At 34.2% G+C, this 27,481-nt stretch overlaps 1 protein-coding gene across 1 annotated transcript; it reads left to right on the forward strand.

Moving 5' to 3' along the window:
- Positions 1-303: 303 nt before the first annotated feature.
- Positions 304-27,481, forward strand: LOC150105603 (sodium-coupled monocarboxylate transporter 1-like). Its single transcript, XM_090393993.1, has 8 exons — positions 304-554; positions 15,977-16,340; positions 18,252-18,371; positions 22,789-22,943; positions 24,047-24,187; positions 25,784-25,919; positions 26,998-27,069; positions 27,395-27,481. The coding sequence occupies exons 1-8, from the start codon at positions 304-306 to the stop codon at positions 27,479-27,481; spliced, it is 1,326 nt and encodes a 441-aa protein (XP_090250119.1).

Below are 27,481 nucleotides of genomic sequence, written 5' to 3' on the forward strand. Positions count from 1 at the left end.
TGGATCTGCGATTGATGGAAAGAGTATTTGTATAATGCTTATGGACTGCATCTAAGTAGTTTTGGTATTAGGTGTATGGAGAGAGCTTTGTTCCCCGAGCATACTAAAACGCAAATTCAGGAAAACGTAAGCAATTAGGGTGGAGGCAAATGAGTTAGTGTGAAGGCATCCATGAAGGGAATGAATGTGAGAATGACCAAGTGTGGAATCCAGTCTCTCAAGCGAAAATATTGAACAGGGTAGTCAATTATGGAAATATAATTTGGTGTGTACCTAAAGGAATGCTGCAGTTTCTATATACGTATGCTAGAAGTATCAGAAAAAGAGGGAGGAGTTTCTGGAATTGTTTTTGCAACCTCACCAAAAGTTATAAGCATAAGTGAGACTTGGATAACAGCAGATGATGTAGTTATAAAGACTGAATATGAAGGATTTAGTATTTTCAGAGAAGGTAGAGAAGGAGGAAGACGGGTACTGCTGGAAGTAGTGGATGAATTGCAGCCAAAACGAATAGGAGATAGAAGGGAGGACGGCTGTTCATTTGAAGCAGTCCAGTAAGGCAAAAGATACAGTTGCTTGTTGCTATAAGCCAGGAAGTTCCACAGCTATTTTGGAAGACATGCATCAGGAAATTAGTACAATGAATGCAGTTCGAGTAATTTCTATGGGGTGGAACTTCAACGATGGAGATACAGAATGCAAGGAAGAAAGATCTCACGGCAGGAAGGAAGTGGAAATTACACCTACTGGGAGACAATTACTTGTGGCAGCATGAGGTGGAGAGGAGTAAGGATGGGAGAGTTTTGGACTTGGTCATAGTATATCCCCCCAAAAAAACCTTTTTCACAAAGAATCCACACCTTCTTGGACTGAGGAGATATTTATTATGAAGACCATTTTATTTATCAGTCCTATCATCAATAGACTTGAAAACACAAGGGGAAAGAAATTTCTGGTCATTTTCATGCCGATGAAATACAAAAGGAAGCCAGACCTGAATTTTACGTTGTTGACAAAGAGTTGAAACGAAGGGTGATTTAAGTAAATTATATTACAATTTGTCCAATCTAGGAGGGTTTGGAAGCATTAGAAGTGGTATTCCAGAGTTTTTTTGAAATGACGATCTTATCCAGACCAGTGTTGGGTACGTGCAAGTGAAGTATTCCATTTATAACAGCTCACTGGGCAATTATTATGATTCTCCTCTAAACAAGGTTGATCTCCCTGAGGATGATAACTATATATTTCCAAATCGAGACGGTACAGACAAGAGCGTGCATTGCTCGGTAATTGGCATATGTGCGTTTGGAGGATTCAATAACACTTCATTTAGTGGCAGACTTGTAACCTGGATGAGTTTAAATTGATCCTCTCCTAAACAAAATCTGGGATACAAGCATCTTAAATTCGTGCTAACACCTGAAATTTTCACTATGTCTTCCAAGGAGGGATATGGCTACTGGCTATCTGATATTGCAAACTTTCGAACACAGGTTTCTATTTTCGAGAAACAGTTGGGAATATCATCCCGTTGCATACCTGACCTCAGATCCAAAGTACTTGGAAAAGTAGATGCATCACTGCTTGGACTCCATCAATACCGACAGAGGTACCCAACCTAGATGACCCTGGAGGGTTTGTACAAGTGACCATTCTGGAAATGATACCTCAAACTACAGGATTTGTGAATGAAGCCTTATTGGATGTTGTATGACATGCTGTTTAACCCAAATTTTTAAGCAACACACAGAGAGATGCATTCATTGTGGTGATGAGGATGTCATTATTCATTTAGCTCTTGCTCTATCACCTATCATCTGTAAATCTTGTCAAAGAGTTGGAAACTTGAAGCAACCGTGTCGAACCGTTTTTAACAGAGAAGGAGAAGGCTTCCTGCTTTACTCTACATTTCGCCGAATGATTAACAGAGTGCAAGAATATTCATCTGCTGGAAAAGGTTTTCATATCAGAGTATTATACTGTATGTAATGGAGTATCTAATCTTGTCTAGTACAGCTCCTATGGATATATTCCTATAGAACAACATAGGAAATTATTCTGTATGACTACCGCATGCTATCGATCTTGTTTTCGATAATGTATATGAGTCAGTCCATAAACATGAAATTGCACACATTAGACTAATTTTGAATACCAGATTATCAACTGTTTAATTGATACTTTCCCATACAGTGAGGAATGCAGACCAACTGGCAAGACGGCTGAACAATGGTTTTCCTTATGATGATAAACCCTATATCATGTTTACTGTGGATGGGAAAAAAAGAAAGGGAAGATGGAATGTTGTTATACATATACAAGCGGGTTATCATATAAAACGTTTCTTGGATCTAACTCCGTTGTTGGGAGGCCCTGCAATCCCTTTTGGAGAGGCTTACACCAGCTAGGAAGGACCAGGAACAATTGCGATGCAAAGTGCTATAACTGAACTTCAAATTGCTTACAATATGCGTTTTCAAATACGCAAAATAACGAGAATTGGAATAATTGAGGCAAAAGAGGTTTTTATTCTGCCTGGATATTATCCCTCCCTCATCGATTTGTTGAATATTGTAGAAAACTCACAGCAGTTACTTTTCAAAAAGAAGTAGATGAGAAAGTTAAAATAATTATTCCTCATAATACTAGTCTTCGATTTCCTAAAGCTGATCTGTGACTTGTCAGATTACTGGGGATTGACGAATCTCAAATTGGTCGACTGCTTTCTGTAGAAGTCAAAGGAAAGTACATAATTAACATAAGGAAGAGAGTTTATAGAATTTGTTATTGCAATTTGGTGTCTCCACATCTCGTAGGTGATGTGTAGGCACCTCTGCTCAGAATAATTCCTGCTACATATGACGGAAGTGATATTATTTTTAAAATATACAACAAGACACTATACTTTCTGGTGTCTATGAAAAATTTTCATCATCATCCAATTCCTGATATATAAAGACTCCAACATTATCAGATCTTATATTTCTATCTTCTAAGGCATTTTTACTGTATCAATCCACCTATATCTTGGTCTTCCTCTAGGTCTTTTCCCTACAGTTTGAAAATATTTTTCAAACTGTAGAAATTCATTTAAGATCACATAGTGGGGAACCTTTCTTATTTCGTTCCAGGAAATCGGTGATTAAACTTCACTTCAAGAAACGATGATGGGCTGATTAGAATACTATAAGAATCAAGCAGGATTAGGAATAAACCCGAACGTCTTCAGGGGTCCAACTTTCCAACATAGAGTGGGGCTTAGGGGGTTTGTTTAAAAGTGTGTTCGGTTTTGTGACCCCTTTTATTAAACCAGCAGCACGTGTTCTTTCAAAACAAGCAATGAAAACAGAAAAACAAATAATAGGAGATGTAGTGCCTGGTCAGAACATTCGCGAGTCAACCAAGCGATGAGTGTAGATTTACTTAACCAGTCGAAGGAATTTTTGGAACGACTGGAAACTGGTATAAAGAGACTTTGCAGAAAGAAGAAACGTCTTTTTCAAAGATAACGTAGAGAGTACATTATCCGCAATATATTTGATTAAAAATGTCTTCAGAGTGTGTGGGTTGAGAGCTCGATATATTTTGCATACCACCAACTGACTATTCACACGAGAAGAGTTTGTATGCACCATATGACCCCCTTTTGAGTCTGGAAACTGGACCGCTAGAATTCTTTGTAAGTGATGAATAGCATTACCTGGATTTGTTGAAATCAGTTTTGTGTTTGCGAGTTAAGATTCTGAATGCTGACGGTTCATCTCTGGATGATAATGTCAAAGTCGCTCCTGCAACCTTATTTCTATTCTTTATTTTCACAAGTGGATTTATTTTTAGGAGACACACTAATAAGTTCTAGTAATAATTGTTATGGATATCGTGCCTTTTTGGAAAGTTTATTGAATTATAGTTCTGAATAACCAATAAAGCATTTCACTTGGTCCGTAAAATGTTTTATACAGATGACGACCCTTCATATCATAACTGTCTACAGAATAGTACAACAACTCCGATGTCTGGATTACAGCAAAGACAAAAACTCGTCGAAAAAGCTCAACAATAGATAAGATTGAGCGTCTGCATCACGATTCGTTTAGCCAAGAATGATAGTTAATTAATCAAATTGGTCTAAGGTTACAACTTATAAGAGAAAAAAAAACTGAATTTGCTTTGATTTATACTGAAACTAAACCAAACTATAAAATTTTCTTTAAAACGTCTACCTCAAATGTGTGAAATTTTGCTAATAAAATTTTGCTAGTAAAATCTTGTTATCGATTTTACTAGCAAAAGCCAAATATCCCTTGATACGTGCAGAAGTGAAAGCCTTTTCGATAAACAAAGGACTCACGAGTGTTACCCGCGATCAATTATTTCTGGGAAAAATTCCAGGAAGAATAGTGTTAGGATCATTAAGTTCTAAAGCATTTAACGGGAGTTATGAGAATCAATACTGTTTTTAGAATTTTGATTTGAACTTTTCGACATGAACGTCTTCATAAGGGAATGTTTTTCTGTAATCAACGAGATGGGGATGATTTTGAAGATCGTAGGTTGGATATCAAACTGAATGAGTATTCAAAGGGTTATTCACTTTATGCAGTTGATTTCACCCAAAGCAACAGTCTGATTGTGAAGCGTTTACATATGTCCACGCGGTAATCTCTCATTGAGTAAGAGAAAAAGCAAAAGATATTTTTCTGTTCTTTTGGAAGTAAGCCAGACAAGACGTTTCTTGAATTCTTCAACAAATTTGGGAAAATATGTGTCACAATGCCTCTCCGCTTCAACCAAATGGTAGTGACACTTGTGGTTTACATTGTGTATTTTTCTGTAAGTTACTCAGTAGAGGTTTTACTGTGGATGAAATATTATGTAATACCTATTCTACGTTTCTCGTAGACAGGCTTATACGTTGGTTATGCATTTCTAAATAACTTAGGGAATTGAAACAACGTAGATCCGAATATAAATTAAATTATATTTTAATAGATATTTCCGATATTTCGGCAATGTCACATTGCCGTTTTCTAAAGGAACTTACAAAAAGGCAGATGCACACAAGGCAATAACAATACAGTAACTGAGAATGAAGATTTGAAGCTATCGTTCTCCTAGAAGTCCTGATGGTGCCCTCTGGAGGGCTAAGTAGGCGTTCTTGGCCGTTGCGATGAAGGTCTGCTGATGTATGCCTCCCAAATTTGGGGCAGTCGCATACAACCAAATTTGTTGAGGTTTGGAGAGTTTCTTAGGGCAGAGGCTGATTCCATAAATAATCTTTCGAATTTATATTTGCTCCGGTGTATTATTGTTGCGTTCTTCCACCGTATTCTGTGACGAGTATCCAGAGCATGGTCTGCAAGACCAGAATGGCTGTACTTGTAAAACCGGATGTAGTCCTTGTGTTCAGAAATTCTGATATTCGCTGTCCTGCCTGTTTGGCCAAAGTACGACAGTTTACAACTGCAAGGGACCTGGTATACACCAGGTAGGTCTAGGGGAAGTGGTTGGTCTTTGGTGGAGCGGATAAGGGATGCCAATTTTCTGTATGGCCTGTAACAGGAGGTGAGGTCATGTTTTTTTAAAATTTTGGTAATTTTTTCTGAGGTGCCTCGGATGTAGGGAATGGTGATGGATTTAGAGTAATCTTTTTTGTGGAGGGGGGAGGAGGGGGGTTGTGGTTTGTAGGTTTTAATATTTTTTGGATTTTTGGGGGGGTAGCCATTGGCTGAGAAAGTGTTGAGGATGTGATTTAGTTCAGTGTTAAGGGCTATGTCGTTAGAACAGATTAGTTTAGCCCTGTTGTATAGTGTTTTTACCACTCCATATTGTTGTGAGGGGGGGGATTGTCGGGGTATGTATCTGCCTGTATGGGTGGGTTTTCTGTAAACTGAGAAAACCAAAGTTCCATCAGGCTGGCGGGTGAATAGTGTGTCTAGGAAAGGGAGGCAGTTGTTTTCCTATTTTTCCAGGGTGAACTTGATTCTGGCGTGTTGGTTGTTTAAGTGTCTAAGGAAAGAGAGGAGTGTTTCAGAGCCATGTGGCCAAATAGCGAACACATCATCAACGTAGCGAAGCCATATGGTTGGTTTTTGTAGGGCAGAGGCTAAGGCTTTTTCCTCAAAGGTCTCCATAAAGAAATTGGCCAAGGGTGGTGAGAGTAGTGAGCCCATGGCTGTCCCCTCTATTTGTTTGTAGAATTTTCCCTACCAAACGAAATAGCCTGAGTTCATTGTGAACTGAAATAGGGCTGATATATAGGGGGAAAATTTAGCTTGGATTAGCTCTAAAGTTTCCTTGAGTGGGACATTTGTGAATAAGGAGGAGACGTCGAAGCTGACCATTATGTCAGTATGTCGGAGTGTAAGGTTTTCTATGCTGGCTTTGAAGTGGGCTGAGTTTTTTATGTGTTGCCAGTATAGTGTGTTGCCAGTATAGTGTGTGAGCTCTTTGGCCAAATGTTTAGCTAATTTGTATGTGGGGGAATCAATGCCATCCACTATGGGACGTAATGGCACATTTTCTTTATGTATTTTTGGGAGTCCGTAAATACGGGGGGGTATAGAGTTAAACGGTTTTAACCTGTTGGCAACTTCTACAGGCCAAGAAGTGACTTTCTTAAGGAGCCTGTGAAGTTTTCTAATTTGTGAGTTGGTGGGATTGTAATTGATAGGGAGGTAAGTAGCCCGATCTAATAGAAGAGCATTCAGCTTACCTTTGTAGTCCTTTTGGTTAAGTACTACAGTTGCATTTCCTTTATCCGCTTTGGTGATAACTAATTCTTTATTATTTCTCAATTCCTGTAGGGCTTTAAATTCCTTGTTGGATATATTGGTTTTGGGTGGTTTTGCTATGGAAAGGACACAAGCTACATCCAGTCTTACACTGTTGGCGATTTGATGTGGAAGGTGGCGGATTCCTCTTTCAATCTGGATCATAATATCCTCACTTGGTATTTTTCTGGGAGCAATGGCGAAGTTGTGGCCACGTGAAAGCACGTTGAGAGCTTTAGGCTTCAGGGTGACTGAAGAAAGGTTGATTACGGTGTTGGTAGCAAGTTTTGGATTGACGGTAGAATTGTTTTTTAATTTATCGAATTTCTTCATCTGTCGGCCTCGTATCTTTTCAAACTCTTTGTCTGCAGCGGTACACGAGATGTCATGTAAAATTGACCACAGTTCTTGATTCAAAGTGCCTGAAAGTTCATCTTCGAGGGTACGAGTAGCTTCGTTAATTTCGGCTAAGCCTAACCGCGTGGCGGTGATTTGTTCGCGAAGTAACGCGTAGCTAGCGCGGTTGTATATATGGAGCGCATTTTGCGACACAAAACGGTGCTTCAATTTTACACAGTTCGGGATTACACAATTCGGGATAGAAAAAAAAAAAAAAAACTATTCTACGTCTCAGAATTATAATGATTTATTAGCGTTTTCTATGTTAGTATAATCCATACATTATTCTAAAAAAAAATACTGTTAACTGATTTTTTGCGTGTGCATTTTTAGTACCTAGTGATAAGTTCTGTAATAAATCTCGAAAATGCAAGAAACAAAAAATAATTAGACAACAAATATGAAATTTAATATTATATATATATATATATATATATATAATATTAAAACTATATATATATATATATATAGTTTTTTAATATGGCATCCATTTCTAATTCTTAATAAAGGGAAAGTCTTAAACACCAGAGTGTAGCAGTCTGTATTCAGGTGGAAAATATTATGCATATTCACATCAGGTAGAGGCATATTGTTGACATAAATGGAATTGTAAGAGGTCCGGTTGACACCCTTTCATTTTTAGATAAGCAAGCAATAAATATGCACTATGATGCAAATTTGCTGGTAAACCTACATAGTAAAATAGCATCGTCATTTGATTGTTGTAAACTGATGACAGGGACTGGATTAATAATAACTGATTTTTTTCTTTGAAGAGCAGATATTTACGAAGAGTATCCATATATAACACTTGACTTTGTCATCAGAAGCCATCAACATAATTTTTAAAATTTTCTCAATCTCTTCATCCGAACTTTGTACTTTTTCATAGCGCATTGTTGTAATTACGGATTCCATCAGAAACTTATTAAACCTCCGAGCAGAAGTGCTAAAAGAGGAATGAGAGCTGCCAGAAATACTCATTTTTTCACAACTTTCTTTTTTGAGGCGAGAGAGGGACACGTTGATTTGCAAGATGACAAATCTGAATCTTAAAATTTGAAAGCTTGTGCTTCTGATGATTGGAAATGGGTAACAAATCTTTCAACAAATTTAGACAAACTTAACAAATTCCACAGATTTCAACTCTAACAGCAGCTAAAATTAATGCTTTGTGTCGTTTATCAGAATTACATGAATTCTGATAAACATCCCAAAAACCTCCACCTGTTAAATTTCATTCTGAATAAACGACACTATTCAATCATTTTCTTGGTACATAAACAACTCTGTCGCCTTCATCGGGGTGTATATTTGAATAATCGTGAATCTTCTATACATATTGGCTTTAGATCGATTAGGAGACATGCATGTGGTTTTGATGAAATAACATATTTGTAAGCCAGTACTGATATAGAAGGATGCTCAGGATATATCTGTCAAGCAAGGTTTAATATCGAGACTTATCTCTTGGGTTAGATAAAAGAAATATGTACAAGGCATTCAAGGAATTGCTTCCTTGAATGCTTTGTACATATTCTTAGGAAACAAATTCTGCGTGATCAGTATAACGGTTAGATTACGATGATGGCTTCCTTTTGTAAACAAATCTGCTATTGTTGAAGACACGTTTGCTTCGGAGAACAGATCTTCAATAATTAAGAGATTTCTTATTTCCGCAGACAAACTCAATGCCCTGTAGACCTCTATAAAATTCAATATGGGGAATTTCTCTCTTCATTAACTCGTACAGGGGCTGACCTTGAGAAATTAAAAACACTGTTATCTGTATACTCTAATTGTATTTCGATTTCTCTCTAGTGAAGCAACCAGAGTTGATTTACTGCTTCCGATTGATCTGCAGACAATGTTGCTGGATGAATTAACCCTGACATCGATATGCATAAGTAATATGGACAGTGAGATCGATGAAACATTTGTCATACGAATAAATGAATTTCTTCACTGAATCTTTATTTAATAACTTCGAACTATATTTATCTCAGACAATCTGGTCTTTAACAGGAATGGAAACAACATTTGTTCTTCTAAAACTATTTTCATGAAGTCAAAAGTAATAATATTGATTGCATGTCCTTTCAGGCTAACGCCTTTTGATTTAATTATGGTATTTCCATTTCGTAAACATAGTGCATAATTTTTAGGAGCCACAGCCATAAAATGCGTTATTCCATCAGTCTGTCGAATCGATTGCTTCCACTAACTGTCCCAAATGGTTACCTAAAGTAAGAATATATTTCCCTTCTTTTAAAGTGAAAAGAATATAATCGGTGTCAAAATAAAAAACACGATTTTGCAGTATCTGGAGTGCTTGGAGTAAACAAAATCTCCCATATGAAGTAACAAATGAACAAATCACACAGCTCATATTAAAATTAGAATTCGTGCACTCTGATACAGAACAGTGAGACTCCAATTATGTTTCCGGTGACACGAATAAAATGTCTTGAACTGATTGTTATGTATTAGTCACTAATTGCAGACGAGTTTCATAAGTGTCAACGAATTCCACCTTTGTGCATTCACTTAACTGACCCAAACTTTCCCCACGGCTGGTTCAAGAGAATCTTTCCTATAGCTCTTAAATCCGGATTAAACTGGACGTCATCAACAAGCAGTCTTATATTTTTCGGGAACAGCTGAGCATGTGCAAACACATGAAGATAGCTATGTCTAGATTGCGAATCGGTGGTTAGAGAGGTGTGGGTAGGAGGCAACCATGAGTTAATTCATATACCACACTGGAACTAGAGCCTCCGTAGCTCAGTCAGTATAGACGAAGCCCTTCGGTCAGAAAGACCTGGGTTCGATTCCAGTCAGTGAAGTGAGGAACCTTAATCTGGTCTCTTTCGATGAAAGGTGAGTTAGCCGGTCTCATGCGGACTTAGGGATTTTTTCAACCGGAAACTCGGGTTTTTTCATTCCCCAAAACAGGCAAACGAGACCCGGAAACACACATAGATTACAGTGATCAATATGTCAAAAACATATGCTGGTCCTGAGCCCGGATATAATTGTGGGGTTGGGGAAAGCAATGGTGAACTACCATGCAAAAATCTCACAGGGAGCACTTTGTGGGCAATGTCTATTAACTAACCTATGGTCGGAAACGACTGAAAGGGAAAATCAGATCAGATCATCAACAAAATCTTATGTTTTTCCTTTCTCTGAACTCAGTCAAGTATCTTTGTTTTTCTTCAGTGGTCTTCACGTGTGAAGAAAACCCACTGTTTGTGTGTTTCATGGTGAGAAAACGATTGATGTAACCTCCAAATAATTCCAACTATATCAAATGTTTTGAGGTAATGCCAAATTTCATAAATCTTTAACAGTTGATAGCCGTATTTCATGGCTATCGAAAGTTCTACAAAAGTTCTACAGAAGTCCAAATAACACTGATTACTCGCAAATTGTTAGTATGTTCGTATATTGAACTCCACATCCTTTTGGTACAGCGGAAAGACAAGCTTGACTGCTGCCATATGATTCCAAAATAATGGTCGATTTCATAAAAAAAATTTCTGTATTATTATTTGAGGGTGTTTCTTTGGATATTTCATTTTTTATTGACAAAAGGATAGAGAGATTTAAAATCATCATACATGATTTTTTGTCGTCTGTGGTTTTGAATTATAAACTTGTTGCACCGATTATTCCTCTGCACAAAGCATCACAGTAGGAAAACTTTCTTCATTTTCACATAATGAAAGGGAAACATGATCATATTTTTTAAGTTCCTGGAGCTCACATTCCCAAATTTCTTGATACGTATAATCTGGAATATCTTGTTTAATTGCAAATAAGAGATCAAGTGTCATTTTATAAATTTGCAAGTTCGTGTTATCTTTATAGAATGGATGCACAGCTCGATGAATATAACACTTAGGATGAACATGAAAGAAGCAGCCATTAAATTTGATAATTGTTTTTTGAACATGGGGAAATAGATCAACGTGAAAAGAAGGACCTACTTTTTACTCTCCTTGAAGTGAATCACATGGCTGTAAAGATGTACCATATTCATTTTGTTAATACTGGAAATAAATCCTAGCATATATACTCTGAGATTCCTTTAAGCAGTACCCACAATGGGGTTCCAAACCTAGCGTTACTGGTTTTAAAACTAAATCTTGAAGACTATAAAAACAAATTGAGGTAACGTGAAACCTGGTTCGAAGGAGTCCACCCAACTCTTTGGAGCAACAGTTGTGGAAAATTGTCAGAACTTTTTCTTTGCATAGACAAGTCGGACTGACAGTATAATACGAGTTCATATTTGAGATCAAAGATGTTCCATTTTGAAATTCCATTTCAAATTCCTGGCATTCTGTAAGTTCCATATTCTCCAGTCTATAGAATTTAATTTTGGGAATTAGTCCTATGCAATTGGCATTGTCATTGCAAACATATCTGTAAGGGAAATATAATTTCCTCACATTGCTTTCCAAAACAAAAATTTTGCGAAGGTTTCTCAGACTGGTTCCTAGGAAATTCATACTGTATGCAAATCTGATTTGAGGTGCTGGAATTGTCATAATAAGAATTTTATATCCCCTCATGATTACATCTGGTAGTAACTGTCGTTAGTAACTCTCCAAAAAAGACTTTTTCAAAAAATTCAACATCACACTTCTCTTCAAATTGTGCTATATAAAAAGGGGTTTATGTTCATCTAATATTATACTTTCAAAATCATAATGCAGATGTCTGTAATGTTTTAATTCTTTTGATCGTTTTTCTTCTGCAGATGTGAAAACATAACATTGCTTGTTTGTAAACGGCTGCAGTCTGTACACGGAACCTTGCATGAATGAATGGTCTTTCTATCGAAAACCACTTAGCATTCTTCACATCTCTCTCTTTCTTTCTCTCTCTCTCTCTAGAAAACCACATATTGTAGCTTTGTGATTCTCAAAACACGTTTCTGCATAAAAATACGAACGATGGTAGAGGCATTTCACCATCGGACCTCTTACATCTTTTTGCCTGGCATCTCTGACATATATTTAAGAATACATGTAATAGCACAGATTTATTGCAGGTGCATAAACATCTCGAAGTGTTTAGGGGAGAAAAATCCAGAGATGAAAACAATAACGTCATGGTGTCGTTGCGAATATAACAGACTCACTTTCTTTTCTCTCATCTAAGGACCTCTCTAGGTAATTTGAAATTTGGTTTCACCCGAATACAGTATGATTCGATAATATTTGAAATGCTATTAATACATTTATGGAACCATCACCTGGAGTAACATCGGCATTTTTATATAATTGTTTTGTCTTCTGTTTTGTAAGTGATGTCGGCAGTCAACAAGCTTCCGATGTAATTTCTCATCAAGAGGTAAGCCTAGTTTGTAACAGACACTTCTGTCAGCATAACTTTAACTTACTACAATAGTGATAGGTAGACACAGACCTGAATTCAATATACTTCTAATGGAGTGTTTCTTTCTAAAATATATGTGAATATCTAGCTCCGCATGTTTATGTGTACTTTTCATATGACATTACCATCAGGAATAAACATTGTAATTATTTATAGCATGAAGTTACTTAAAAATGTCATACTCAATTGGTCAACGACATCTAATAACTGTTTATAGTGAAATTATCTGCTGACATAAGAGGTAGATTTACCGAGTGAATTAAATTACCACTCAACATAGCTAAGCATATTTTATTATATTCTGGAACTGCTTGTCTAACATATTCAAGCAAATGTGTAAAAATATCTTCTGATCGTACTATTACTTTTGTTTGCATCAGAAGTTTTAATACTGTGCATTTCCACAACTCATCGATGCAAATTGTGTTTGATAATTTTGAGAGAGCTGCTTCATTTTTCTAGTGGTGGTGAAATATCCTTTGTCTTCTGTAATAAAAATGATTAATTATCATTTTTATTACAGAATTACCACCGCATATACCAAAATCTATTTCCACTTTGGAAATTGATTTCGGTATACTGAACACTGTCTGAATGCCATATCGCTTACTTATATGTTTGGACTTTTCTAGGGCTGTTGTTACCTATAGGTTACATAGTAGCTTTTTTTAAATGTAAAATTTATTGTAGACAGATTTTCTCTTTCCGCAAAAAACAGAAAACGTATCAGAAATACACCCCTTCTTTCAATTATGATTTAAATTAAAAACTTTTAATAAACCGTGCTACTGGCCAAGACGTCTAGACGTTAAGGTATAATGGATGCGAAGTGCATATTAAAATTGTATTACCATTGGTATTACATTGAAACATATGATGGATATGAAGTGTATGAGGATGCGTATTTGATCCATAATGACCGGTTAGGTGGTTAACACTATCTATTCGAACATAAATAGCAAAACAAAATGGAGATTATTAATTCATAATTTTTTCTTGCATTAAAAATCGCATCGAAGCGAAAATTACATTGCTAAAAAAGGAAAAGAAATCAACTTAATTTATTTCACTATAATTCTTATCACTTTTCTTCACAGGGTCATCAATTTGTTCAGTTATTGTAGAAGGACCTGCTTCCATTTCTTAGCACTTCTATAGTGAGAGGAACATGCACAAACAAGATTAAAGGCTAAGTAATGATATTATCCCTCTTGACTTTATATACAGAATGTTTACCTGAGAGTTCACTAATGAATGTTCATTCCCATAAATGACTGATTGAAAAATAATCATCCGAGTATTAACTTCAAAAACAGCTTGATCATCCAAATAATCTTAGAGAAGGGAAAAATTCTTTCAGAAGTATCCCCCTTACACGGTAATAAAAATGCTTTTAAGAACTGAGAAACTGACAATGACACATGACCCCGGTAGATTATTATTCACCTTAACATCCTATTAAAATGCATAGGTACGACCTTACCTTCAAGAAAAAGAATAAACAAAGCAGTTTTCCATACAAGTATTACACAGTGTTTTTCAAAAACCAACATAACAATTCCAAAATATGCTTTCTGGATATCTGACAATGATATATGTGCTTCTACCCTTGTGTTGAAACAACCTTAACTTCAAGAATAAGAATAAACAAACTAATTTTACCAAGTAAGGATTACACAACGTTTTTAATTTAAAAAAAAAAAAAACTGAAAATGTCGGGATGATCGGTGGATGATCTCGTAGATGCGGAAACGTAGAGTTTTCTCGCCATTGGCGAAATCGCTATGTCATCGTAAACAACCTCGTAACGATGGATTTTTACAAAACCATTCGATAGGAACTCGGGAGGTGATTATCATGTGACCTAACTACACCTAACCACAAGATGAGTCATCCAGTCAGCGACTGACAAGGGGATGAATTTAATTACTTTTTGATAATGGAGGAATTAAAACCTGCAATTAAAATTACCTTGGAGAGAAATACATGATGTGGTACTACCTTGCGACCTAACTAAAACCAATCATGAGAGAAGACAGTTCAAACAGAGATTGACAAGAAGAAGATAATTTAATTTATTTTTAATAAAGAAGAGAATTAAAAACTATCGATTATAACTACGCTAGAAACGAACTTGCAACATGAAGTCACTTCAGCTGAGCTCACAACGAAACCAGCCCAACTGGTACGAACGGCCATAAACCACTCCAGACTGGTTCAAGAGGGATGAATTTAATTACTTTTTGATAAGGAGGGGATTTAAAGATGTCGATTAAACCTTCGCCACCTGTAGACATAACTACCATAATATCATTAAGCACGAGCTGCATAAGAAGAAAATGCTGTGCAGTATATATAAGGAAAACGGTGATAAATGGATAATTTAATAGGCGTTTGGGTTTGCTAGTGGTAAACTGGAGTTTAAAGTTCAAATGCTATACTTTTTCAAATTGTGAAAAAGTATCACAAAGTTATTGTGCAAAGGTCTAGTAGACTCTCGACATTTGTGAAAGAGGTGAAAAGGATACAGGGTTTGGGGGGGGGGGAGCAAACGGTGATAGGTGTACCTTTATCCTCCTTATGAGGATAAACTGAAGGTTTACTGGTTTCTAAAATCGGCTAATAGGTGAAAAAGGGGGAGAGATATATAATAGAGATGTAACTTATTTGAAGGATTTATAATATTGATAAAGAGGACAATTTCAGTACATAATCAGTATGAGAAGAATGAGGTGTACTCGTTGTAGTTTAAGAAAGAATTTAGTTAGCAAGTTAGCAACTTGTTAGCTATATTAGCTATACAGCTTTTGCTGCGATAGCGTGAATAGAATTCCAGAATTACTTATGTGTGTGTTGTAGGGGTGAATGATTTCAAGCGAAGTATGGAAGGTACGACAAGTATTATGAAAACGATTGATATTATGTGGTTTCCGGAATGTAACTCGATCTCCTGAAATGATTCCATGAACTACCTGCAGATTCTCATAATGAATACACAACGGTGGTTCTCTTATAGTAGTGGAGTTCTCAAAGCTATATCAGAAGGTTTCTCATCGATGTAAAGTTTGTATTTTTTTGTATTCAAAAAAAAAAAAAATTCGATAAATACGCAGTTTTTAAATGCAATCTGGTTTATTACATCTTGGATTCTTCACATATATAGCAAACATTACTAAATTAAATATATATGATTGATTTTCTTGTTTAGTTAACAATGATGTGATTTTTCGGTAATTTTAATTGACTGTAATTAGAGAATCTCCATCACTATAATTTAGGTATTATTTGGATATTTTAATAATATATTTTCTACTTTTATTATTTTAATAATAAATTATCAGAATATGTTACATTTCATTTACACAAACATCCTTCATTATTTTTTTTCTTTTCAGAAATACTTCCATTCTTACCAAGATGACCACGAATTATACTCTAGGAGTTACTGACTATTCGGTGATTGCAGTTGCATTGATCATTTCTGCTGCTATTGGAATCTATGCCAGAATTGCAGGAGGAAAGCAAGTAAAACCTGACGAGTTCTTATTAGGAGACAAGAAAGCAGGCATTCTTCCCCTTGCACTTTCTTACATGGCTACCACGGTGTCAAGCATCCAGACTGTAGGATTTCCATCAGAAATGTACAGATTTGGAATTAATGTTGTTTTTATGCTTATAGCTCAATTTATTGGTCTGATTATAACGGTAGTGTTTCTGTTCCCAGTGTATTTTAAAATAGCAAAATTCACCATCAATGAGGTAATTAAAAATTACTTTACGTTCTAGCAATATATAGTTTAGCCTATTGTGTTGTCATTTTCCCATTTTTTGTTGAATTAAATTAATCAATACTATTTCTATAGAAGGGCTCCTCTGTTATTTCCATGTAATCGATCTGCCTTGAATACTTATTCTCTTGGGAAATGAACATTAAGCTTACCAACTTCATAAATCCATTGTATCTACTCCTTTCTATGTCTAATTATATATTTTGTGCTTGCAGTTTGTAACCATATTACATATGGTTACAAACTACAAGTTAGAATGGCCGGGAGAAACATCTGCTATGTCTGTAGAGTCCAAATAATTCACTTTGAAGTAAAAACCCTGATAAAGGTTTTTCTCAATCTAGACTGATTCAAATATAGGTCTTTCCAACCAATGAGCTTCGTCGAAACCCAGTGTATTACAAGGATATTCGCTAAATAGTTTACATTTATCAAATATGTCATTATATGGCATAAAGAAATTAAACTACTGTGAGATTTGTAATGAAAGCAAACCAGTACCACACTATCTGTCATAAATGAAAGTGTCGTGAATTAAAATAAAATAATAAATAAATAAATAAATAAGCGATGTTTATGGTGCGCATTTGTTTTCTTTTGATACATTTCTTTCCCATAAAGAACAATTTTATTTATTGATTAATTTTAAAGGTTTTGGCAGCTGCAATATAATCACTTTCAATGCTTACTGATTCTTGCAAAATGAATCATATGCATCCATTAACAGTATTGGAGAATTTTCTCTGTCGCTGCTGTCTATTAGGATATACAGTACTATTAAGAGATGTCCAATATGTTTTACAATCAATTTTAAATTTCTTAACTTCTGAGGATATGAATAGCCTTTTAACTTGAAGTTCAAAAACTGTTTAGATAACACCTGCTCCAGCTACAAATGGCAAAAACAGCCATTCTTTTTTTTTTTCTTTTTGCCATTCAATAATATGCATAAAGTTAAATTCTTCACAACACTTTTAGGGAATCCATTTTCAATTTGTCCAGTGAGGGCTTCAAATGGGTCAACTAAAGTCAGTTCCACTTTCTTTCTTCTAGCAGATATTTCTTCTACCCTATAGCAGGTAAACAGAATAGTTAAAACAAGGATGCAAAACTATGGTGGTGATGAAATAAGACAGTTCCTATCAACAGGGGAAGAGTGTAATAACAATGAAACAAATCATGCAGGAATGTTTAAGAATGCCAACTTTTAATTTAGGATTGATAGGAATACACTAACCAACTAAAGTTATCTTAGCGGATACTTTAAATATCCTTCACTCTCATATTTCGTGCGAAGATGGAATATCAGTGATACTGCGATAATTATTCAGTAGGCTTTATTTTATTTCACTTTAAACTCATATCTTTATTACATGAAATATGCAGAAATAGGCGAATATGGCAGAAACGAAGGATTACTATGTCCACTTTACCAGGAATGCAGGGTAATTCTGGTAAGACAGATAAAATCGTTAAGAGAGGAAAAAAATAAATTTTTAGGCTTTTTAATCATACAATGTTTGTAAAAAAAAAAAATTAAAAAAAATATATATATATATATATATATATTTTTTTTTTTATATTTTTTTAATTTTTTTATTTATTTAGCTACATGTTTTGTTTTGTTTTATTTTATTATTTTCATTAAAATCATCGTGTTATGAAAACTTAAAAACTCTAACACTGTAAATTATCGTTTTTAATTAGTATTTGCAGAAAAGATTTGGGGAAAGTATTAGGACAATTTCCTCACTTGCGTTTATGATGCAGTTAGTAAGTATCAGTTCAAAAAAAAACGCTTTAATTTTAATATGCACTCCCTTTTACATTACCCTTTATTTACTTCGTTTGTTAATAAAGTTGCTTTCCTTTTGTTTTACAGATTTTCCTTTCTGCTGTGATTTTATACGCAACTGCAGTAAGTTTAAACTGTGTTACAGGAATGGCAGATTGGGCACTGATTTTTATAATTGGAACAATCTGCACTTTATATTCTACAATAGTAAGCACCAAGTTATGTCTCGATTTTTAATTTTCATATCTAATTATGTTACAAATATGATTATTTTGACATATGTATTGAATATATGTTTAGAAAATTAATTGTTATTAAATTATTTTTGTTAGCATTGGTTTATAAAAGGAAGATCGTGTTATAATAATATGCTTATTTATTATAATAAGGTGGCAAATGCATTGGATCAGGATGATGCACCAACAGTCGTATGTTTAGGTTATGCAAAGGCCTTTGAGAGATGGCCACATTACAGCTGGTAATTCGATTGGAAAAAATAGGGTTAGATATTAGATAATCGTGCACTGGACTGATGATTGGCTGTCAGATAGGTATGAACATGTTACGTACGGGGTGATATCTCAGAAAATTAAAGACCGTAGAGATGTATCCCAAGGATATGATTTGAGCTGTTGTTTTTTTAACATATGTGTTAATGATATTGGAAAATGTTTGAATCGTAATGTAAAGTTGTCTCTGTAGAGGATTCAAAGTTAGGAAGACCTGTGAGGAGTAGAACACGTGTTGTAACTTGCAACAGAACATGAATAGTCTGGGAATTATCAAATGTCTGGACTTACTAATTCAATGTAGAGAAGCATAATGTTTTAAAAGTCAGTAAGCATAGATAGATTGCATAGAATGCAATTGGTGGAGAGATCTTAGAGGACGCTCGGGATGTGAGGGATCTGGACGTGATCCCTCATCTTCTCTTGAAATTTCGGTGACATCCAAAATTATGACGATAACCCAGCGAATTACGGCAGTTATGCGGAGGAGTGATGCATAGAAAGATATAGACAGGCTGAACATGTAGTAGGTATTAACGACTTAACTAGGGATAAGTTCAGTATAAGAGGGGACATGAAATGGTTGTTGGAAGAGGCGAGAGTGAAGAGTGAGAAAGTGAAAATCTTACGTATTTGCCATTTTCACTTACGATTTTTTTAGTATTCGATCAAATCTAATTAATAAGAAGGGCTCTTATGGCAAACGATTCGATGCGTAGGCTGTGTAGAAAGAATGGAATACGAGTTTTGGATGTGTGGAGTGAATTTGAGGGAATATCAGCTTCCATTTGAATGCGTTTGGTATCTGGAGCCTTCAAAAACTAAAAACTGGTCTAACAGAGAGTCAAGGAAACTAAATTTTAATGAGAGGAACGTGGGAATTTGTGTGTGTGTGTGTGTGTGTGTGTGTGTGTGTGTGTGTGTGTGTGTGTGTGTGTGTGTGTGTGTGTGTGTGTGTGTGTGTGTGTGTGTGTGTGTGTGTGTGTGTGTGTGTGTGTGTGTGTGTGTGTGTGTGTGTAAGAGAAATGGTTATGAGGAGAGAGCGATATCGACTTTGTGTTCATTCATTTCAAACCCATCAATCATATGCAAAGATGTCTTCTGCATACATGAAGCACTAGAAAATTACAGAGATTCTGCGAGTCTTCCAGCTGTGTCAGGCAGACTACAGAAAATAGTAAACAAAAAGAATATGTTAGCAGCTTATTATATCTCTTCAAGAATGCTAGGAGGATCAGAAACAAATGGAGAGAGTTTGTTGCCTTGGTCAATATTTTAACCAAGATTATAGATACAATATTTTGACCACAGACTGTAGTCACTAGTGAGATGTGCCTATCAGAATCAGATATATTAACTGTTATCGAGTGTAAATGGTAGAGTATTTTTAGGAAAGACAGTCAGTATACATCTTCATCGATTGGTTGCTACCAGATCGATGAAGTTGTGGGTTTCTATACAAGATGCTATCTTCGAATCTGTATAAGGAGAATGTAAGCAGAGGGTGGAGATACGGAGTAGGTTTTTTTTTTTTTTTTTTTTTGAGTGATGAGTAATTGGAATGCATCGCCTAAGATGGGATGAGTGGGAGTGTGAAGAGACTGAATGCATTGAACAGTGAAGCCTGAATTAAGGGGGATTTTCAGCACAAAATTCTCAACGTATTTGATTTGAAGACCAAGTCGAAATATTTATTTCATCAATATCCCTCTGTTTTTAATGTATTTCTGTAGACTCGCACTAACTATACTGGACTCTTATGAAATCTTTTGTGAGTAGGTCAGGTGGAGAAAACTTGCAGATTTCAGATGAGTCGATACCGCATTGGTGGTTTGTCCGTAGCTGGCATTGATAAAAGTGCACCAACTAAAATTAACTGTAGGCAACATTTACAAAAAGGAAAAAAATTATTTGAAAAATTACAGATCCATCTCCCTTCTTCAGCCTTTTCGAAAATATTAGAGAAATTGTTAAAAATTAGACTCGTGAAATGTTTGTACAAAAACAATTTCTTTTCAAAGAAGCAGTTTGGATTTCAGGCAAAAGTTTAGCACCGAACATGCTTTACTGAACTTCACAAACACAGTTTATACCTCCCTAGATGAATATAAACTAACGCAAGCAGTATTTTAGATATACACAAAGCTTTTGACACTGTATCACATAAAAGTCATAGAAATACGCAGTACCTCTCTAAACTGGTTCAAAAGTTACTTAAATGCCAGATCACAAATTGTAAACATAAAAACGGCTATAGCAGCTCTAAAAGAAAAGTGTGGTGAACCATAGGAGTCTGTCTTAGGACCAATTTTATTTAATATTTATATCAAGTAACAAATTGATTCCAGTCAAATAAACTCAGTCTGAATGTCTCATAAACTAAATATGTAAATTTTAATTTGCGAAATACAGCAGACAAAATGAACAACTATTAATTTGGTATGATTGGAATTGCAGGACAATTTAATACTGCAACTCTGAAGAAATGGGAAACATTCAATGTATTATCTTACTCGTGAATTTAATGTAATATCTTTTAATAAAATTAAAAATTGATAGTAATTTAAGCTATTATCCGCATATTACCTATGTCGTAAATAAAGTATCGATTATGTTAAACAGACTTTACTACCTAAACAGATTCTTAAATTTAAACATGCTAAAAATATTATATTCTGCATGAATCCAAAGCACATTACAATATGGTATATTAAGTTGAAGAGGAGTCTATCACACTATGATGAAACCTTAGTTTCGACTCAGAATAAAGTAATTCAAATCTTAACTAGAAAGAAACACAAGGATACTGTATTGTGTAATAAATACACCTTACTAAACATACTATTCCCGTAGATATTTATACGCCTGTATACCCTTGGAGGGTAATGGATGGCAATGCTGTAGCCAATGAAGTTCTAACTGAGGCTCGGCTATTGCTTTTACCCTCCTGCTATGATCAGAGCTTTAATAGCTCAATAACACCTTATCCCTACACTGTCCTCTACAGATAACGGGGAAGATGAAAAGCATTCTTGCTTTGCCCCTTTAAGCCAGTCCTTATAAGTATAAGGCTATTTATAAAAAACGATAATGAATATGTAAATATCGAACACGATGCCTTCCTTAGTAGACATAAGTGCCTAAAATATATAGTTTCGAAAGCAAATAAAGAAGCAATATACAAACATTATACTTATTTAGGGCCAAAAATATTCAACACACTAACTTTAACAATAAGAAATAAAACTAACCCAAACAAATACAAAACTCCAATGAAAGAATATTTATTTTCACATAAAAATGAGGAAGTGTTATTCAAAATAATAATTCAACTGATTGTTTTTGCATATTGGTATTAAAAAGATCCTGTTTCAGATGTAAAATGTAAAAATATTAAATACTATTTAACTAATTTGTTTCATTTTGTTTCCCAGTTAATGTTATGCAACTTTCTCTGTACATATTAGCATGTTTCCTATTATGTTATTATATTATTATATTATTATAACATATAATAAATATATTATATATTATATTATATTGTACATATGTGTATATAATGATAATGCATTACATTACGTTTTGTAAGTTTATGCGTATCGTAACCTGGACGAGCTGTTGCTCTTAGGTTACATATATGATTCTCAAAATTTTCTACTAGAATATGAAGCTTATAATAAAAATATCTGTCTATTCAAAAAAAAAAAAGATTAATTGTTAAAAAATAGAAAATTTCCTTTCGAAATCTTATTTATTTTTACAGATGTTGTTACTTCCTTTGACTGTATGAATATCAGTTCTGTTGAAAATTAGCAACAATATGATTTTAAATTACGTTGCTACATATATTCCAAGCATATAAATGCGTATTGTATCTGAAAATATATAACATTTTAGGGTTAATATTTGTTACTTTAGACTTTCTTAGGAGAATTTCAAATTTTCTACAAGTTCAAGATGTAAAGAAATAATTGCTTTTCATGAAAATATTAGAATTTTTAAAATCACTTCTCTGAATTTACGTTTGGAACTTTAACAGACTCGATATATTTTGCTTTCATTAGAATAAAAAATACTAATTTGACAACCTCCTAATTTCTCTGATTTCTCTTCAGGGTGGAATGAAAGCTGTCATATGGGCCGATGCGTACCAGTCTGTGTTAATGTTTCTTTCTGTATTTCTGATGATTGGACAGGGGATTGTTGCTGCAGGAGGTGTTGGAAATGTAATTGATATCGGATACAAAGGAGGCAGATTACATTCAGCTACGTAAGAAAGAAAATAGGTTATATAATCTATATTTTATTAAAATATTTCATTTACATACTTACACATTAGTTGAAGTTTTCTATCAACAATAGCTGTTGCTACAAAGACTATAAATATTTGATTGGTCCAAATATGTAGTTATTTTTATCAACCAATAATTGAATGCATTTTCACTTCAGTTATTGTAATTGTGCGCAGACAATACGTGTAATTCTATTTGGTATTGTAATTTAATATCTTTATAATCGACTAATTATGGTCCTGTCATATAGTCTTTGAGGATAACATTTAACTGAAGCATTGATATCAGATCTAGGAAATAAGCAACCGATCATGCAGACACCTTGAAAATGGTTGTTTATAAGAATTCTTAAGTATAAAATATTTAAGTCATTGCTTTAATTACAGTGATTTTTTATTTATTTTATTTTATTTTATTTTTTATTTTTTTGCTGTGATAGATAAAAATACTCAGATCAGTAAAAGCACAACCTCTAAAAGTATGACCTCCTTCAGAATTTTGGAAAATAAGGAGTCATTCATTTTGGTTAAAGGAATATAATATTGTTGTGACGTTGTTCATTTTACGGACTAATGTTCGAAAAACTAAATGATATCCTTACGGTTCTCGATTCGAAAGAAAATTATCTTCATTCGCTTAAAAATGGTTGGTAAATATAATCGAACGACAGTAATCGTCCTAATTTATTTTATGTTTACTTGTTTGCTCTTGTTTTTCCGACATAGTACAGATTCTATTTCGAATTCCTCAATGGCTGAACTCGAAGACAAAAGCTAATAAAACATCATCTAACCAAGACGATATTACCCTATTAGCAAATGGTAATAATAATTGGTGTTCAACAATCAAACATTGAAATTTACATACAGGACAAATGAAGTTGATCAATATTTGAATATTTCGTGTTTAATTCCAGAAATTATGCGTTTTCACAGAGATATTCTCTTACCTAATTTTCATGTTTTAATTGATTCTAGATATTACCAGATATTATTCGTTGTATGTACACGCGTGCAGTTTTAGATGAAACAGTTTCCTCTAAGAAACTAGCATTTGATAAAGAATCAACTTTTTTTTACAGATTTGAATTTGATATGACTAAACGATACAATTTTTGGAATGTGCTTATCTGCAACACGATGTGGTCACTTTCAGCTAAAGGAATAAACCAGATATTTGCGCAAAGATTGCTTGCTGCAAAGTCATACTCCGATGCTAAATGGTGAGTAAACTTAATATCTTTCTGTAATTCTTGTTTATTAATTCATTAGACAAATCGTTTTCATTCTTTTTATAAGATGCTCCTTGGAGGTATCTGGTTAAACATTAGGTTTGGAACGCTAGCAACTTCAAAACATCTTTTCAAGCGAACAGCGATTGTTCATTCGCATACGGGGATTGAATGTTTTCCCCAGCAAACGGATGTTTGGGATTTCAGTAAGAAAAGCAAGATTTTTGAAAATAGCACTTTTGTGTAATACCTTAATTTGTATCAACAAAATCGGATTCGTATATTACGGAATATAGAACATTTTCTCGTCTACTAGCTCATAACGAATCATCCCTCTAGTATAATATAGACATTGCTACTGCAGGTTCATGTATATTAGGTTAACATGTGACTTGCAACTTTTCTGAGTTTATATATTGTAATATAGCTGGACATGTTGAACCATTAATTTGTGATTCTCACACATTATGTGTAATTTCTAAACATTACCAAGTGGTTCCTATTTGTCAAAAATATTTTGATTGTTTTTAATCAAACTGTGACTCTGGAAATGGAAACATGAAATGTAACTTAACAGATTTTTATTTCCTATCAGTTCATCTTAGTCTAATGTACAACAAGAATTTGCTACCTTCTTAACCTATAGTTTCAAGATTCAGTGAAGTGCTTAGATTGAACATATTACAAATATATTGGATATATGCATATTATTACAAATGTTACATATATCCAATCACGAACACAGTGCCACTTGAGTGTCTTATAATCCCTAATAACACGAGAAGGAGAAGAAGAAGAAGTGAAACTGGGAAGGTTTCAATGTGGGAGAAGGAAACTAACATTATATGTAGTAGAATGCCTACACAATATACTAACTGCTGAATCAGTGCATTGGGAAAGGAATGCCATCTAGAGTTTTGAATTTTTTAATTTCTATGGTAGCTGATCTCACTGATGTCAGTGAAGAAGGGGAAAAAATTAGCATTTTAAAGAAATAAAATCAACAAGGTCAGAATAGATCGTTTCAAGATACGATGATTGACCTCCGTTCAGCTGCCATCTTTGATACAAATGGCGTCAGAATCTGAAACTTCATTTCTGTTAGCAAAACAGAAGTGAGAAATTAATCTCTCAAGGATTTCGGAAGTTGGCCTTTCTTCTATTGAGTACAGTCATTATGTAGATGATAAAAAATATGCTAATTAAAAGAAAGTAATCTTTGTTCAATTAGTTAGCGATATCTCTTATTCTTTCTCTAAGTGATACATTTTTTGTTAATGTAACAATGTTATATTGTTAAATGGCGGGTTCCCCCTCTTCGGATGTGCAATCTAAATGAATTCGTATTTGAATACGAATTAAAAGTTTCTTAATAAACAGCAGTGAGATGCCGTAATCTCATGTCATTTTAATGATCTTAACAGGCGATATTATATACTGCACACTAGATTCCTAGTTCTGACGTGAAATAAACACGAGATTTTAATCCTGTCAGAGGCTTATTTATAATTCCTATCTTGTTGTATTTTTTTAAATATGTTCATAAAATAAAAAATAAAATAAAAAGCTGATTAAGGCTACTTTTAGGATTCTTCCGATTGGATGGCTTTTAGCCCTTGCGTTTGTTATATGTTTGGCTATTATGGGGCTTGTGATGTACGCTAATTTTTATACCTGTGATCCGCTGCAAGATCCTCAAGCTGGGTTGACATCACCAGATCAAGTAAGCTTTTATTTAAACAAAATAAAAAATACGTAATTATCAGAAAGAGATTAAATATTTACGTAGAGAAATCTTTCTCCACTTGGTGAAATAGTGTAGCTCAATGATATGAAAACGTAAATAAGACAAGAGTTTAAGACAGCTAATGAAACGTGATGAGAAATTTAGCAAATTCGCCATACAAATCCCATATGGGAACTAAATTTATTGACAGGCGTTTTTCAAAACTTTAGTGTCCTACGTTATTTAAGGCGATCCATAACTTACTTTCGTCTTATTAACGCCCATTTATAAGATAAAGATTTTCTCATTTAATTTTTTAAATTCTTGATGTATTTATAAAATGATATATTTACCATGACATTTTCTTTAAAAGTTCATTCCAATGCTTTATGTAAACTGATTTATTGAAACAAAATTGAAATAAATCAGAAAATCATATTCCATATTTTACCTAAATATACTGGTTACATAAACAAGAATTCAGAATAACAGCTTTAGAAATTTGAATGCACATACGAGTCGGGACTGAAACGTTCTGATAAACCTCTAGAACAAAAAATATATTAAAGTAACTGATATAACCATCAAGTACATATAACCATCATAGAGTCATCAATGGAGGCCATAGATCAACCACTTCAGCGTTAGTACTTTGTTCTCATATCATTCACACCAGATGCAATCATTACTTCTGCAAACAAACTGTTCCATTAACTGATCAGTGAAAGATAAATACAGTTCTCATCCCCATTCTAAAATGTACAGAAAGTTACTTCCATGGACATCCTCACCTTTTCCTCTCCCTGCTTTCCATATAATAAACAAACAAAAAAATACCCAGCGTTTATAGACCTTCATGATACTACCGATATCTGTAGTCCACATATTTGTAATGTCTTGGTGTGGTGGTATCAAAGCCTTGTTACCATTTCGTATGTAGTATGAGGTGAAAATTATTGTTAGTTAGACAAATTTGGACAGGGTATCTAAATAATATACTAATGATTTAAATAAGAACTGATTTTAAAAGTAATGTGGTCATATATATCTAATATTATTTGTAAATGTATTGCAGCTGCATGCATATTTTGCTGTAGTGTTGTTCTCTGCTTATCCTGGATTGTCAGGGTTATGTGTCTGTGGCAATGTATGCGCAGCATTAAGCACCCTTTCTTCTGCAATCAACTCGTTGACCACTGTATTGATGAAAGACATCATAAAACCATACTCTTGCTTCCAATGGCTTAACAAATACAATTCCTACTTGGTCATGGTCTCAGGTAAATAATTTATAATATTAACCGAATAATTTATTAACGTTCTTATCTTAATGGGAGAATACATTGGTTCTGTGACAAATACAATTGTATTTTTAAATCCTGAAAAATTCTCAATGATCGATGCTTATTGTTGATTTATTGAGTGTTTTCTTTAATTTATTGGTGCATTTTAGTATATTATTTTATTTATAGTGTAGTTATTGTAATACAGAATTTAATAGCATAATTGTAGAAATATTATTAGTTTCTACAGCTCTTAAGAATGGAGACGAAAACTAG

Source organism: Typopeltis vanoorti, chromosome 6 (genome assembly GCF_054136105.1).
Source record: "Typopeltis vanoorti isolate ZY-2024b chromosome 6, IOZ_Tvanoo_1.0, whole genome shotgun sequence".
Lineage (NCBI taxonomy): Eukaryota > Metazoa > Arthropoda > Arachnida > Uropygi > Thelyphonidae > Typopeltis > Typopeltis vanoorti.